The sequence below is a fragment of the Lycorma delicatula genome, chromosome 1 (assembly GCF_047948215.1).
Source record: "Lycorma delicatula isolate Av1 chromosome 1, ASM4794821v1, whole genome shotgun sequence".
Lineage (NCBI taxonomy): Eukaryota > Metazoa > Arthropoda > Insecta > Hemiptera > Fulgoridae > Lycorma > Lycorma delicatula.
Window position 1 is genome coordinate 261,948,752 of NC_134455.1, and position 14,857 is coordinate 261,963,608.

General features: G+C 27.4%; 1 protein-coding gene across 1 annotated transcript in view; it reads right to left on the reverse strand.

The window, feature by feature from the left end:
* The window catches only part of mbc (dedicator of cytokinesis protein myoblast city), a 220,438-nt gene that overhangs the window by 56,460 nt on the left and 149,121 nt on the right, over window positions 1-14,857 (reverse strand). The window contains exons 22-26 of the mRNA XM_075376562.1: window positions 12,495-12,623; window positions 9,040-9,153; window positions 6,196-6,447; window positions 3,447-3,647; window positions 1,494-1,629 (exon numbers count right to left, since the gene is read on the reverse strand). Coding sequence (XP_075232677.1) covers window positions 1,494-1,629; window positions 3,447-3,647; window positions 6,196-6,447; window positions 9,040-9,153; window positions 12,495-12,623 — 832 coding nt within the window. The remainder of the gene's footprint in view (window positions 1-1,493; window positions 1,630-3,446; window positions 3,648-6,195; window positions 6,448-9,039; window positions 9,154-12,494; window positions 12,624-14,857) is intronic.

A 14,857-nucleotide genomic window follows, 5' to 3' on the forward strand; every position in this document is an offset into this window, starting at 1 on the left:
AGGTATAAAAAGGTTGACTACCACTGCTGTAAATGATAAATCCAATTTAAAAATGATCATTTCTCTATACTAATTTCATTAGAATTATTTCTTAAATATAATTGGACCTTCATGACCAATCCACCAACCTGGGAATTGAGTATCAAGAAAATTTCAGTCTTCTAGGCAGTAGTGAAGTGGTGCCCTGTCTTGAACTTCCATTTTGGTCAACAGTCTAACTGAAGAATTAGAAAATTTTGAGCATGTCCATATAAACAATACTGTTTATGGTTGCTTCCAGGAAGTACAGTGTTTTTATTTGCTTAGGGGCCAAAACACACTGACCTTAGGGCTACCACTAATGTGCTCTAAAGTTTCATAGATATGCTGCACCATATTCGGCATTATGGCTGTTCACCTTGTCACTAAAAATTGCTGTTGACTCATCACTAAAAATGGCTGTTGACTCATCACTAAAAATTACATTGTCTGCAATTCTATCTAACATTTCTACATAAAACTGTAGCTGAGCTATTTTGTCGTCATCTGTAATCTGTTGAAGCACGGTTAGTTTGTATGGCTTCAAGTTCATCAATTACACAATATGTACCAAACAGTCATTTGTGGAATGCCGGTCTCATGTGATGCACGTTGAGTTGATGTCTTCGTACTATGTGCAAATATGCCTCTGAGTTGTTCTAGAGTAGCTTCAGGGATGCATGGGCGTCCTGTTGATTTTGTGTGTTTAACAGAACAACCTATCTCAAAAAAGGTTTGGTACCAAGAGTAAATTGAATGCCTAGTAGGTGGCTCCCTACCAAACTCTTTACGAAAATTATGCTGAATTGCAGTTCCGAAATGCAAATAGTAAAACCAAAACAAACAGCGAGCACGTTCTGCACCATTAAATGTATCAATTTTTAACAATGCTGGTGTCCAAATTTGGTACTAATGAACTTCATGAGTCAAAACTTGATGTGTTTTGCTATGAAATGAGAACTCAATTGAATCTGCTAGTTATCTAAATCAATTTTTATATGCTTTTAAATTTGTGAAGTCTTTTTTGAATCACCCAGTATAATAATTCTGAATACACTACATTTTTATTTGTATAACTTGCATAAAAATTAAATATAAACTCACTTTTGCAAATATGTATTCTTGTAAATCAGTAAATCATACAGTATCCACTGTTTGGAGTACTTTATTAAAAAACTTGATCACAAGAAACGGGATAGTAAAACAATCTGTTGATCATTTTCCATACCTGGAAGGTCTCTGGATGAAGTGATTAAAATTAACATCTACTAATGCAGTAAAAGAACTGATTTTATTCTTGGATTATATTTAATTTTTTTTTTTTTTATTTGCTACTACGAATATTTACCACATATTTAAAAAACAAACTGGATATGCAATGTAAATAAATATTTATATTTAACATTATTAACACATTATTCTTAATCATTTTAACTTAATGTATATGGACAAACACTCATCTAGTAAAAGGATACATTGGTTAGGTGATTCAGTGATATCAGTGCTTGGAGGAGTTAATCTGCTCAACAATTCAGCATTTGGGAACTGATTTAAAGTTCTACTACAGAAATCACTGAGACGTTCATATTCCTTGCCTCTGTAAACAAAGGCCTGAAAAATAAATTAACATATTATTAAACAAATAAACAAGATTATTTTAATACTCTATGAAACTTATACAAGATTCTGGTGGAATCAGTATTAATTTAAATTTAATAAAAATATAGTTTAAGCTTCATTCAAAAATGATACTGTCCTCTGCACTTGTGATATTAATGGATTACCATCAGATAACTTCACTCTTGAAACTATATCAAATTACAAGATATTAAACAGATACCACTAAATATTATTTTACAGTGTATATAAAATAATGAGGATTTTGTTATACATTACTGAGACTAAAATAAAAATTCTTAGAACATTATTTTGAAATAGAGAAAATATATTTAATCAACTATACAACTTAAATAAATAAATCTTATATCATTAACAGAAAAAATCATTGTCATGGAGAAATAGAATTGTGGGCTGTTTGTGGTGCACAGTAACAATTTTTGAGACATTTCCATTATTAACTGCTAAAAACTAAAACTAATTCATTGCAAAAAGCATCCAAAAAATAACAGTCCTATCGATTTTCTTTTCTTTTGCTACAACAGTACCAAAACTAAATAGTACATCCGTCTTAAAAATTCATAAAACCAATGCAATAATAGTTCTCCTCTAGTAACTCTTTTTCATCATATCAATAAAATATGAATTGCTTCCAATCAATATAAACAAATTTTTAAATAAAAGCATTTAAGTATCTTAAGTGATATATAACCTGAAAAATGGTATTTTCAGATCTCAAATCTATTGACATTTTGTAATTTAGAATTCAAAATTGCACTTTACATTGTCACATATTCCTTAACCAGAGAAATCACTTTACCCAAGGAACAAAAGGTTTATAATCAACCACCTGTATATAAATTTAACTATTTATAATTATTTTATTATAAAGTTTCATTTCATAATTTTAATAGCTCTAAATTTTAAAATGTATCCTGTAGACTGTTTAAAATTAGTACACTACTTCTAGGAAAAAAAGAGTTATGCTAAACAGTCATTAAATAAAGCTGAAAATTAATAAATTATCAAAGACTGTTACAAAAGATTATTTAAAATGTAAATTGGATGGCTTCTTTGACAATCAATCATAAAAAAGTCACTTCAGATTATCTTTAGACAATCAAATTTGAAAGTGTAAAATAAGCTTAAACAGCTTAACGCAACATAATTTCAACTACCACCTTATTAATGTGCCTTATAGTTATAATGTTTTTTGTAATAGATAACTTTTAAAGAAAAATTTTTAATATTAAAAATAGTGATTATATATTTATTTTCAATTGTTTTTCAATAATAAAGTTTCTGCATTATTATTAGAAAATTAAATCTCCCAATTAAAAAATTCTTGATTATAAAATATTTTTAAAACTGTTCTCTAATTATTATGCGACTATTTTCCAGGCAATGTGCTAATGTGCTAATTTCTTTGGTCTTCTATATTTAGTGACCTATTAAGTGGCTATACAAATGTTCAACATTGAGGCTGAGGTGCTGCTATGGTAAAAGTGTTTCCAAATTTCTTTCAATAAAAGCACACATCCAGTGTGCTCCGGTTTTTAGTAAATTTTTTACAATATAATGATTTACAACATCTGTAATGATTCCAAAAGTAATATCCTATAAATTGAAGGGTGTGAATTAAGGAATAGTGGCTAAAGTCAAATATAATAATCTGTTTACTATAGATACAAGTTAAACAATAATAAGTCCATGTGGTTTACTGTATGCCCCTCTAGAATTAGAAACATAAATGTGTCACACAACTTTGTAAATGCATTTTATTATTGTTATGACGGCATTTTCAAAATTACCTTATTTTGAAGAAAAGCTGGGAATCCTCTACCATAGAAAGCAACACGAAAATATTCAGGTTCTGGCCGCTGTTGCTGCATGATATTATCATAAAATGTAGACATTCGACGAAAAAGTTTACTTAATTGATAATAATCAAATATTTCTTCTTCATACTGACGAGCTAACTCCTTACACACACTTAAAGCACATTCCCACATCTGTAAAAAAAAAAAAATTACCTATTTTGGTGAGAGTATAAGGAAACTGAAAATTTTCTCTTTATTGAACACATAATCTTGAAAAAACAATTCTGTGAAATGTATAATTAAAATATGGAATTATACCTTTAAGTAATGTTCTATTAATTAAATAAATAAGAAGTTTTCTGTTATTATTTTTGTGTACCAAATCTTCCTCACACATATTCATAGGAATATGAACACTTCAGATGCCACAAATAATTTTTAAATTGCTAGCTTAAAAATAACTTTGAGCTGAATAATAAAAAAACTTCTGAAGATTTTTTAGAACAAAGAATAATGCACACCATTTGCAAATTAAGAATTAATATCAATTAATAAGTAAGATTTTATTTTGAAAATCTGCTACATTTTGATATGTTTTGTTTTTAATAAAAGTTGAAATTCAAATGTTTTTAATTAGTTGTATGAACTTTGTTCATACAATTTTATTCAATAAAATTTTGTACAAGTTTAGTTTAAAACTTCTATGCGTTTATTACCCATTTAATACAGTTATTTTATAGCAAATATAAAATAGTGTATTTTTAGACCACAATCTTTTTTCTTTTATCCCAAATTTTTTGAAAACTGCTAGAAATACAGTTCTGGGAGCTATTTTTTTTCAATTTCATATAAAACCATTAAATTTACCCCTTAATTTGGGTCCGAAGAATTACAGTCTGGCTTAATTTTACTGAAGGCACAGAAATCAGAGTGAAGTCTTTTGCCAGCTCATACTTACTATTGAAACTTTCCTGAACCTACATTTATATGAACTTTCTTCTTTATTTTCATCAGTAAAACACATCCTGAAAGTTTGTAACACTCTTCTTAGATTACCAGTAAAATGCTCTGCCTATCACATATTAAAGCATTCTGCATCATTTTGTGTTGATATGAAAGGGGGCGTATTTTGCTCTATATAGTGTATTATTATTATGATCTAATAAAATAAAAGATTTGATTATTTGAACTGGTTCTGGTCATACAGGTTGTATACTTGTTTCTATGAAGCCTTGTTCAATTTTATATTTTTTTTAATATTGTTCATAAATTTTTTTTGACAAGTATATTCTATTTCTGTGTTGTATTTTATTAAATTAAATCTATTTATTTGAATAATGTGTTGTTTTAAGTACAAATAACAACTTAACATGTTATGCTAGAATTAATACAAAATTAATTATAATTTTTTAAACAGTTTATTTATTAGTGAACAAAATAAAAATTTGTTGGTTTATAAAAACAGTTAATCATTAGGAATAGTCAAATCTTAGGTAATGCTCAGAAAAAAAATATATATATATTTATATATATTAACTTAGGAAAAACAATTCTTTTGTTATTATATTTGTCCATATTCCCCTCTGTACTAATATCTCAAAGACAAAAGTATAAAAACTGTATACCACCAAGAGTACAGAATTCGATAATGCTTCGTACCTTATGCTTATTTTTTTCTAATAGCGCTTTTGAGGTTTTCCCTCATCAGATAAACTTTTTCTTCCAAATCACACATTAAATTCAAACCATTAAAATTATAAAATATAAAAATATATAGTCATAAATATTAAAAATATAAAATTAAACATTTTTTTATTACGTGGCTAGCCACACATATAGTATTGTACTGAAGTTATTTGAATTAATTTAAATTATATAAATGTGCTGCTATCTAAGGTGATTTTGATAACAAAATTCACTATCAAATTCTGTCTGTACATTAATCAAATTAAACTTTTGTCTATACTTGTACATATGTTTTTCCAAAATATTAAAATTTTTTTATTATCACACCTTTTACAATTTATATCCGAATTGGTGATTGAATGTTTATTGATTATTAAATGGTCTGCAAGATTGGAGAACCCTAACTTGTTTTTATAAGATCTAAAATGTTCTGCAAACCTTGCCCTAAATGATCTACTAGTTTTCCCGATATAGATTTTTTTACAATCATTGGAGGTTATTTTATAGATACCACACAAATTACTAGGATCATTATCATCGTATGCATTTTTAAATGTTATTATTATTAAATGGTCTATAAGCTATTTTATATTTTTTATCATTGTAAACGTTAACCAAATTTTCAGTAATGTTGTTAGCATAGGAATATTTTATATAAATATTTTCATCAACACTTGTATTATTTATGGGTATCAACATTGTTTCATTATTAAATTTTTATTTATATAATTTAAATAAATTCAAATAACTTCAGTACAGTACTGTAAGTGTAGAAAAAAAAAATTTAATTAAAAATTTTTAATATTTATGACTATATATTTTTATACGTTATAATTTTAATGATTTGAATTTAATGTGTGATTTGGAAGAAAAAGTTTAACTGATGATGAGGGAAAACCTCAAAGGCACTATTAGAAATAAATAATAAGCATAATGTAACAAGCATTATCGAATTCTATACTCTTGGTGATAAACGGTTTTTATAGTTTTGTCTCAGTTATATAAATATATATTACTGATTTTGTCTTTTATGTAAAAAGGATATCATCAATACCTTTCCTTTATCAAAATTTTCAATAATATCATGATACAGTGTGTCTTTAAGCTGGCGATGAGTCTGACAAGTCACATAACGTGGTGATCGCAATAAAGGAGGAACAGGTGTATCAGACCAATTCAAAAGTTTACTATGCAATCTCAAAGTATAAGCGGCTTCAGTAAAGTTATCACACTCAAGGTGCAGATCAAATAATTTATTAACATATCTAATGTACATCTCTTTCCTGTTTATATCACTGTAGAAATCCTGTAACAAAAAGAAAACTGACTCAACATACATTTTTCTTTAATAAATCCTGCAATGAAACTATAATGGGAGTTTAAAATAAAAAACTCCCATTATTTAGTTGTCTTTAAGTCCAGCTTCTATTTCATTGAAAAAAAAAGAGGAAAATTATAGTAGTCAGCTAACAACAACAATGAATAACTCAATATTATGATATATAGCACAAATTTATAGTTATAGACAACTACACGTATGGAAAATGTGTTACTAAAAAGCCATGATGGTGATCATGAAATTGAAATCATTTTTTTGAAAAAAATAGGTTTTTTCTAAAACCCATACAGAATAAATAAGATTAACATATATAAGATCACTTACTAAGCACACACAGTAACCACTGCAACCCATAAGTATATAAATTAAACTTCAATATGACTTCAATAAGCAAACCTGATATGAAATTTACTCACATAACAATATAAAAATTCAGCAAGTTTATAAAAGTAACTTTGATAATAATATAGCATTATTCATTTTTAAATATCTCTTTAAAACAAAAATTAGGGAAGATAAATTCAATTTCTGAACCTTTTTTATATTTAAAATACTAATTATTCAGTTCTGGAATAAGTAAGTATTCAATTATTACACAGTGTCAAATACAAAAAAAATTAAATGTAAAAAATGCATTAAATATCAGTAACTGATATGTGGTCTTGTATATTCTGTTAATAATTTCAAAAAATCTTTTTTTTAGAATATGATGACATTTTTGACCTAATATAAAATTTGTTATTAAATTTACACTTAAATTAAAAAAAAAAAATATGAAAAGAAGTTGAAATACAATCAAATACAAACAATTATAAATTTAAATAACACATTCAGTGTAAAAAAAAATTATGATGCAACAGTTATTACAAATAACAAAATGAAGGATTTTGTTTTAGCATTTACAAGATGGTCTGGTTCAGGGATCACACAAGACTTCTTACAGCTAGGATGTAGTTCATGCAGTATTGTTCCTATAAGGATGATTTCTGCAGGTCCATACAGACGGTATAATTGGCTTCTTAGAGTTGTATATTATTATATACCACTTATGTTAAACCTTTCTGTAGGTGTGGCTGTTTCAGGTAGCATCCCTGTTTGACGTACACCATAAATTTTGAGTAATGTTGGCTGGTGTTGTGTTTATTTGTGATTAACATAGCCGCTAAATGTGGATCTGTGATTCAAAAGCTGGAGGTGGTTGTAAATAAAAATATAAAAAGGGCTATACATAATGATAATAGTGATCAACATCCCTCTTAAATTTTTTTAATTACAAAATTGTCAAAACACACTGCTTATGATTTGAGGTCAATCAGGCCTATGTACACAATGTTTTTTTTTTTTTTTTTTACAATACTAATTAATAGGATTTTTAATATGTAAAAACACGTTAGTTTTTACAGATGATTTGATTATTTTTTTAAACTTTATATATTTTTTAACTAAATATGTTACGTATTGTAAATATTTACACACAATTAAATTATTTTAAACACTTCCCATCATTTAATATTAATATTTTTCTGTTAATTTAATAATACTGATAATTACACAGTATCTAGTCTTTTAATGATTACATTTTTTGAAATTTGTTTTATTCAATTTATAAATAAAAATGTTGTATTTATTTTTTAATAAATCAACTAAGGGTTTATCTCTACATGTTTTTAAAATAGCTTATGTTTGCTGGCTATTTATATATATATATATTTAATATTATATGAAATATAAACCACAAAACACAGTAATTAGATAAGTTAAAACTTACCATATTAATTTCCAAGAATCAATTTTCACAGCATCCTGCATTTTCAACTGGTAATGAAGTCTATAATTACATTATATATAATTTAAAAAAAAGTAAAATAGAGAAAAATCTAAAATAAAAAAAAAAAACTATTTCTAAAAGAATTATATGTAATTATAGAATTCATTACCAACTGAAGGTGAGGGATGGCCTGAAAATTGATTCTTGGAAATTAATATGGTTAAGTTTAACTTATCTAATTAATGCATTTTGGTGGTTTATATTTCATATAATATTAAATTTTATTAACACAGTGATCAATATGTTACGGATTATTTGAATTAAAAAAAAAAATAATTACATATATATATATATATATATATATATACAATATATAAATTGCACAGCATTCTTACTGAAGATGATTCTATAGCCACAAAATTCTTAGATCAAAAACCATAAGGAAGCACCAAATTTATCCCTCAATTTGTACCCCAAGAATTTTAGTACGGTTTAATTTCACAGAGAGAGCAGAAAACAGTGCTAAATGCTTCATGAGCCAAAACTCGTTAATGAATCATTTTCTGACCTATGTTTATATAAACTCTTTTTTTATGTTTGGCTATGGAATCATCTCCTGAGAGATGAAAATGGATTTAGGAATGGTCAAAATGGATATTTCTGTTGAAATCTGAAATTTTTCACAATCACAATACTTCGTTTACTTCATACAAGGAAGTAAAAATTATGCATTATGTACTGCATTTAGATGAGAAATATGTTCTTTAGAAATTAAGTAATTATCTACTTACCAATAAGCTAACAGTGCAGCTCATGCGATTTTCCTTATTTTCATCATTGATGATACTTCGATACTCTAACAGATGTTCCATCAATCGAGTAACTGTTTTCACAAACCGAGTACCCTGAAGAAATAAAATGTAATCAGCACACACCAAAAGAACAAATGTAATAAATATTTTATAGATAACTAGCGGTTACCTGCAGTGAACTTGATATGTAGCTTGAGATCTTTGATGCAGCTCTGGATGCTACTTAAAGTTCAGCTTGCAGGTTTTTTGTAACCTAACACTGAGTGAGTGAGACTGACAATGAGTTGGAAAACGGGTGAGAAAGAGATAACATATGAATGGTGACACACTCACAATGGGGTAAAGAACTAAACAGTTGTGTATCAATTTTAAACTTTGATTATTAATAGCTTCAGAACTAAGAACATTTTGAACACTAAGAACAGAGCTGAACAAATTACATTTTGTAACAAATTACAATTTTACAGGCTTTAAGAAAATCACCTTCTACACTAGTCGATTTCTTCACTGTTTTCAAGATGTTCATGAAAAACTGTAAAGTTGTTTGTCAAAATTTTGAAGGAGGTGGAGATAGTTTTTTCAAAATAAAATTTCATTTGATAAACAAGCAAATTTTCCTCTTGGTTGGAACTATTAGAATAAAACCGTACATCTGTATAAAAATAAATGGACACACAAATATTGCTTCTTTGTATATATAAAGAAGATAATTCCAAAAAGATCACATTGCTGAATTGTAGGAAAAAGATAAAAACAATTGCTGAGATACCGTAGGTAAAGACCTATGGTATCTCGGCTCTTAACATAGTTTTGACAAATGTCAATTACAAAAAAAAATATGAATTACTTTAAACCAATTCTAATTAAGAATGAGCAGACCCAGCAATAAAAATAGTAAATGGAATTTTTAAGAAAATTAAATATTGGAAGAAGAAATATTCATGGCTCTAGCTATTCCTAAATAAATACACCAGATAAAGTAAAACAATATAATTTTTTTAATGTAATGGCTATTGCAGAATTATTTATTTTTATATAAGTGTCCCATGAAGAAATTTTCAGGACATGTTCTACTGGTGAAAATAATGAAAAAAGTTCATATAAACATAGGTCTGGAAACGCTTTGTTTTCGAGTTATAGCTAACGAAATATATCACCCAGATTTAAGTCCTCTAATAAAAAGAAGCAATATTATAATTTTTGTGACCCAAATTAAGGAGTAAAGTTGGTGGTTTCTTATGTAATTTGAGCTGAGAAATAGAATAAAACAGGTGTCAGAACTGTAACTCCAGTAGTTTTTAAGATATCCGACGTAAAACATAAAATCTAATGTAAAAAAACAAGTTTTTTTTAGGTTTGTTGTGGAATAGCTTAATTAAATGGCTAATAAATCTGGAAGATTTAGTAACAAAACTTGGAGAGAATTTAATTCTCAGAAAATTAATGCAAATACTGCCAATGAAAAGTAAATAAAAAAAATTAAGTAAATAAACATTATTCTTAATATAGCAAAATAAAATACATGAAATGATAAATGGTAACAGAATACCAAATCACAGTTACAGTAATTGTTCAAAATTCCCTCCATAATGTACATAGCACTCTGCAAGACGTAAAATATTTCTGGTGGCTTTCTATATCAACACAGGACTGTTTTGTATAAATTCCATAGGATTTCACTGAAGAATGTTTAAAAGAATGCTTTAAAAATAATGTTGATTAGGTACAGAAAAAAAATAATACGATTTTCTGTCTATTTTTCGCCTGTTTTGCTTCAACAAAAATCGATTTTTAAAAGTTTTGTAATTAAATTTTCCATATTTATTAGTCATTTTTTAACAAGGCTATTTTATGATAAAATCTAAAAAAAAACTTGTTTTTTTTTTACACTGAATTTTGTGTTTTATATTGGATATCTTAAACTACTGGAGTTACACTTCTGGGACCTGTTTAATTCTATTTCCCAGCTCAAATTAAATAGGAAACCACCAACTTTACTCCTTTATTTAGGTCGCAAAAATTACAGTAGGGCTTCTTTTTATTTGAAGAGCTGAAATCCGAGTGAAATCTTTTGTTAGTCATAACTCTAAAACAAAGTCTTGCCAGACCTATGTTTATATGAACTTTTGTCATTATTTTCATCAGTAGAACATGTCCTGAAAGTTTCTCTGTTTCTTTGTGGGACACTCTGTATAATTGTAAAGCTAAAAATACTGGTTATTTTTATTTGAATACTTTTAAATATAATCCTGGGGAAAATGATAAACAAAACCTATCACAGACAACATCCTGTGGAATGATCATCCTTTCCTTATCTTCCCTTTTTTCTTATACCTAATAATTTCTTCCACAGGTGGATGTCAAGGCCATCTGAAAACCCATGCTGATAGGTTATTTTAGAAGTTGGGTAGTTGCTTCTTTATTGGGGTCCAATGGGAGGCGAATCTGCCTGTGACATGTGGTTTGAGAATTCTTTGTTTTCTGCCTGGAGGTTAAAAAAAAGGCAAATGGTTGACTGGCCTAACATTGCAACTAAAATTTATAACAAAATTATTTGTTTATATCCCAACAAAGAAAAAACTACATTTTTTCTTACCCCTATAAACAGAGTTTCTATTCAATAAGCCGATGTCTTTTGTTCATTAATACAATAATTACAGTTTATGTTTTTAAAACAATTTCTGTTGTTCAAATTAGTACACAAAGAGTAAAAACTTCAATAACTGAGTGGGTAACTCAATGCTTATTAAAATCTCAGTGGGTTAAAGAATGTTCGGATTTATGTTAATGTCTGAAGAAAAGGTTTTTAATAAAAAAATGCAATTTACAGTAAGGTAAGATTTATGTATTTGTTAGGTTAAACATCAACCACACATTTTTGCTGTAGGAACTGGAAAATATATCATGCAATAATATAAACTACACAATATCAATTAATGAAAGTGTTAAAAATGACATAGTAATGAAATTAAAAATTAAAGTAATGTAATAATTTTTTAATTATGCCAAGTTACAACTGAATATATTCTGATATTTAAAATGCACTCAATATAGAGGTGAATTATTATAAAAATAGCTCTTGATACCAAAATAAATGATAAAGTTAAATTTAATTCAAATTGAACATTTATAAATTGCTTACTTATTCAAAACTATATAAATTTCTTCAAGTATTAAGATCATTTTTTCATCTTGATGAAAACATATCTTTAGGATAGAATTATTTTTTAAGAGTGACTGACTAGCAGTGGTATCCTAGATTACTTTTCTCAAGCTAGCTCTCTTTCTACAATAGAAAATGTAAAATATATTAAATTAAAAGTAATAAACATAATTTTAAACCATTTGTAATAACTGACTTATACGGGTTTCATTAACAAAAAGCTAAAATACACAGTTAAATCTCTTATTAAATTTTATCAACAAGGACATACCAAATCTCTCATTGTTGAATGATTTTCACAATGGTTCATCATTATGCTTTGAAACAATTCCTTATATTGTTCATCTCCTTTGCCATCTTCCACTAGGATGTCCAGTTTTGCAATCATTTCATTTTCAAACTAAAAACAAAATCAGAACATGCAAAAGTTAAAAAAAAAATAAAATAATAAAAATAATTATATTATTAACAGATTACTCATTGCAATTATCACTTATATTCAAACAAAACTTCAGTTATTATTATTCATTGATTCCCTGGTGGGTGTTTTATTTTGCCAACATGTGGTAAAAGGCCAGCTGGAACTTCCAGCTGGCCTTTTGCCCTTATGCTAAACATGCATCCTTTATACAAAATTCATCTTCCTCTCTCAATAAGTGCCCCTGCATTCAGAACTTGCACTGTCTCAAATCTGAGAAAGATTTTTTATAAACAGGGAAAACCATTAAAATGTAAAAATCCAAAGTGAACAATTTATTAAATATAATGCACTTCATTACAGGCCAATCCTATCTTTACGTATATGTTGTATAATGTTGTTAAATAGTTTTTCAATATTTATTTTATTTCCAAAATTATAACACCTCATTACAAGAGGCAATTACAATACATTATACAACTTTTTAAGAAGTGAAGAGGTTCAATAGCAAGATACTGCAAACAAATGTACATAAATAGATTTTTTTATGGGTCATATGTTAAGTGAATATTACAGGACATATTTGGTAAAGAAAATAACTAGGTCTGACAACATCAAGTTAGAGGTCAAAGAAACTAGAATGAACAGAAGCAGACTGAGAACTAGTTAGAAAATTGAAACAAACACAGATGTGGTTTGGAACAGCAATAAATCAGCTCTGACAGATGCTAATGGAATTGTTAAGAGAACGAAATGGAACAAGAGAATATGGATAGAAACAGAATATAAAAAGGTGACTCAAGAAAGCAAAAGTCACTGAATAATGGCTAAAAAGTGTTAATTAAGAATACAAGATAGAAAGAACTTCAGAATTATTAGAAAATAAACATCAAAGATCAGACAGGAAAAATTCAAATATTTAAAAGGTATTAATAAAAGAAAAAACTATGCCAAGAAAAATGTTCAGAGAGCTCTTGCAAAAGTTAATCTGTTTAGAAAAGGAATTTAGATTTATAAATCCTTTATCAAAAATAACAATGGTAGGTTATTGACAAACAACTAAAACATCAAAGAATTTTAGAATGAATACTTCAGTGAAATCAATTAAAGACAACCACATCAATCAATTACTAGTTTGCATCAAGAAGTAGAAACATCGGATAGATCATCAAAACCACCAGCAGAGCAAGAAACCAAAAGCCAAATCAATAAAAAAGAGTTCAGAAGCAGCTATAATAACATTAGAAAGGTAGAAACATGTAGAGACAAACTGTAAGAAATTTAAGCCCGAATCTTGGGAGTGAGCGAGCACATTTTGCTCTAAAAAATGACTACATGTCATTTTTTAAAGAATTTGACATAGTGGAAGAAGAAATTTGAACCAGAATCTTAGGAATGAGCAAAGAATGTTTTGTTCTGCTCACAAAAATAGAAAATATTAAATTGGTAATGTATGAGATAATAATTTAAACAAATACTCCTGTACAGCTGTGAGACATGGACACTAAGAAAATGGTGAGAAGAAAGATTATAAGCAAATGAGAACCACCAAATACAAAGAAAGATGCAGATACTAAATGTAAAAAATATCCAGTAAGTAAATAGAAACAATGAAGATGTAGAAAACTTGAAGTAGAACATTAATTATTTACTTGAAAAAAGAAGAAAACCATGATTATATGGCATCTTCACTGAATGAGTGGACAAACTAACCAAGACTACTTTACTTGCTAATTCCCAAAAATAAGGACTAAGGGATAGACAAAGATCAAGATGGGCTGATCAGACAGGATCTGATCCAGGACTGTAAGGAATACACAACTGAATATAAGGCAATTCACAGAAATAACTTGAGAATCTATTTTATGACTCATATGATCTTATAGACCTTCATATATAAAGAGAAGAAAATACTAACAATGGAACAAAGATAATACAAATACTGACGGTTCAAATTATTTTCTATTGATTTAAAGTTTTATCTTTGTCTCATAAATTTTCAATACACTTCAATTTATTTAAATTAGATGATATTCATTACAAGTTCTATAGCACTAAATAGTTCTATAGCACTAATTTCTTTCTACTTACTTTTCTTGAACAGAATGTTTCATTTTTTTTAATTGCCTTTACTTTTAACTACAACAAGAAAAAAATAATAATTAAAGCAGTTATTTGCTGCTTTAAGTAGCAACAACAACAATCTAATTGTTTTT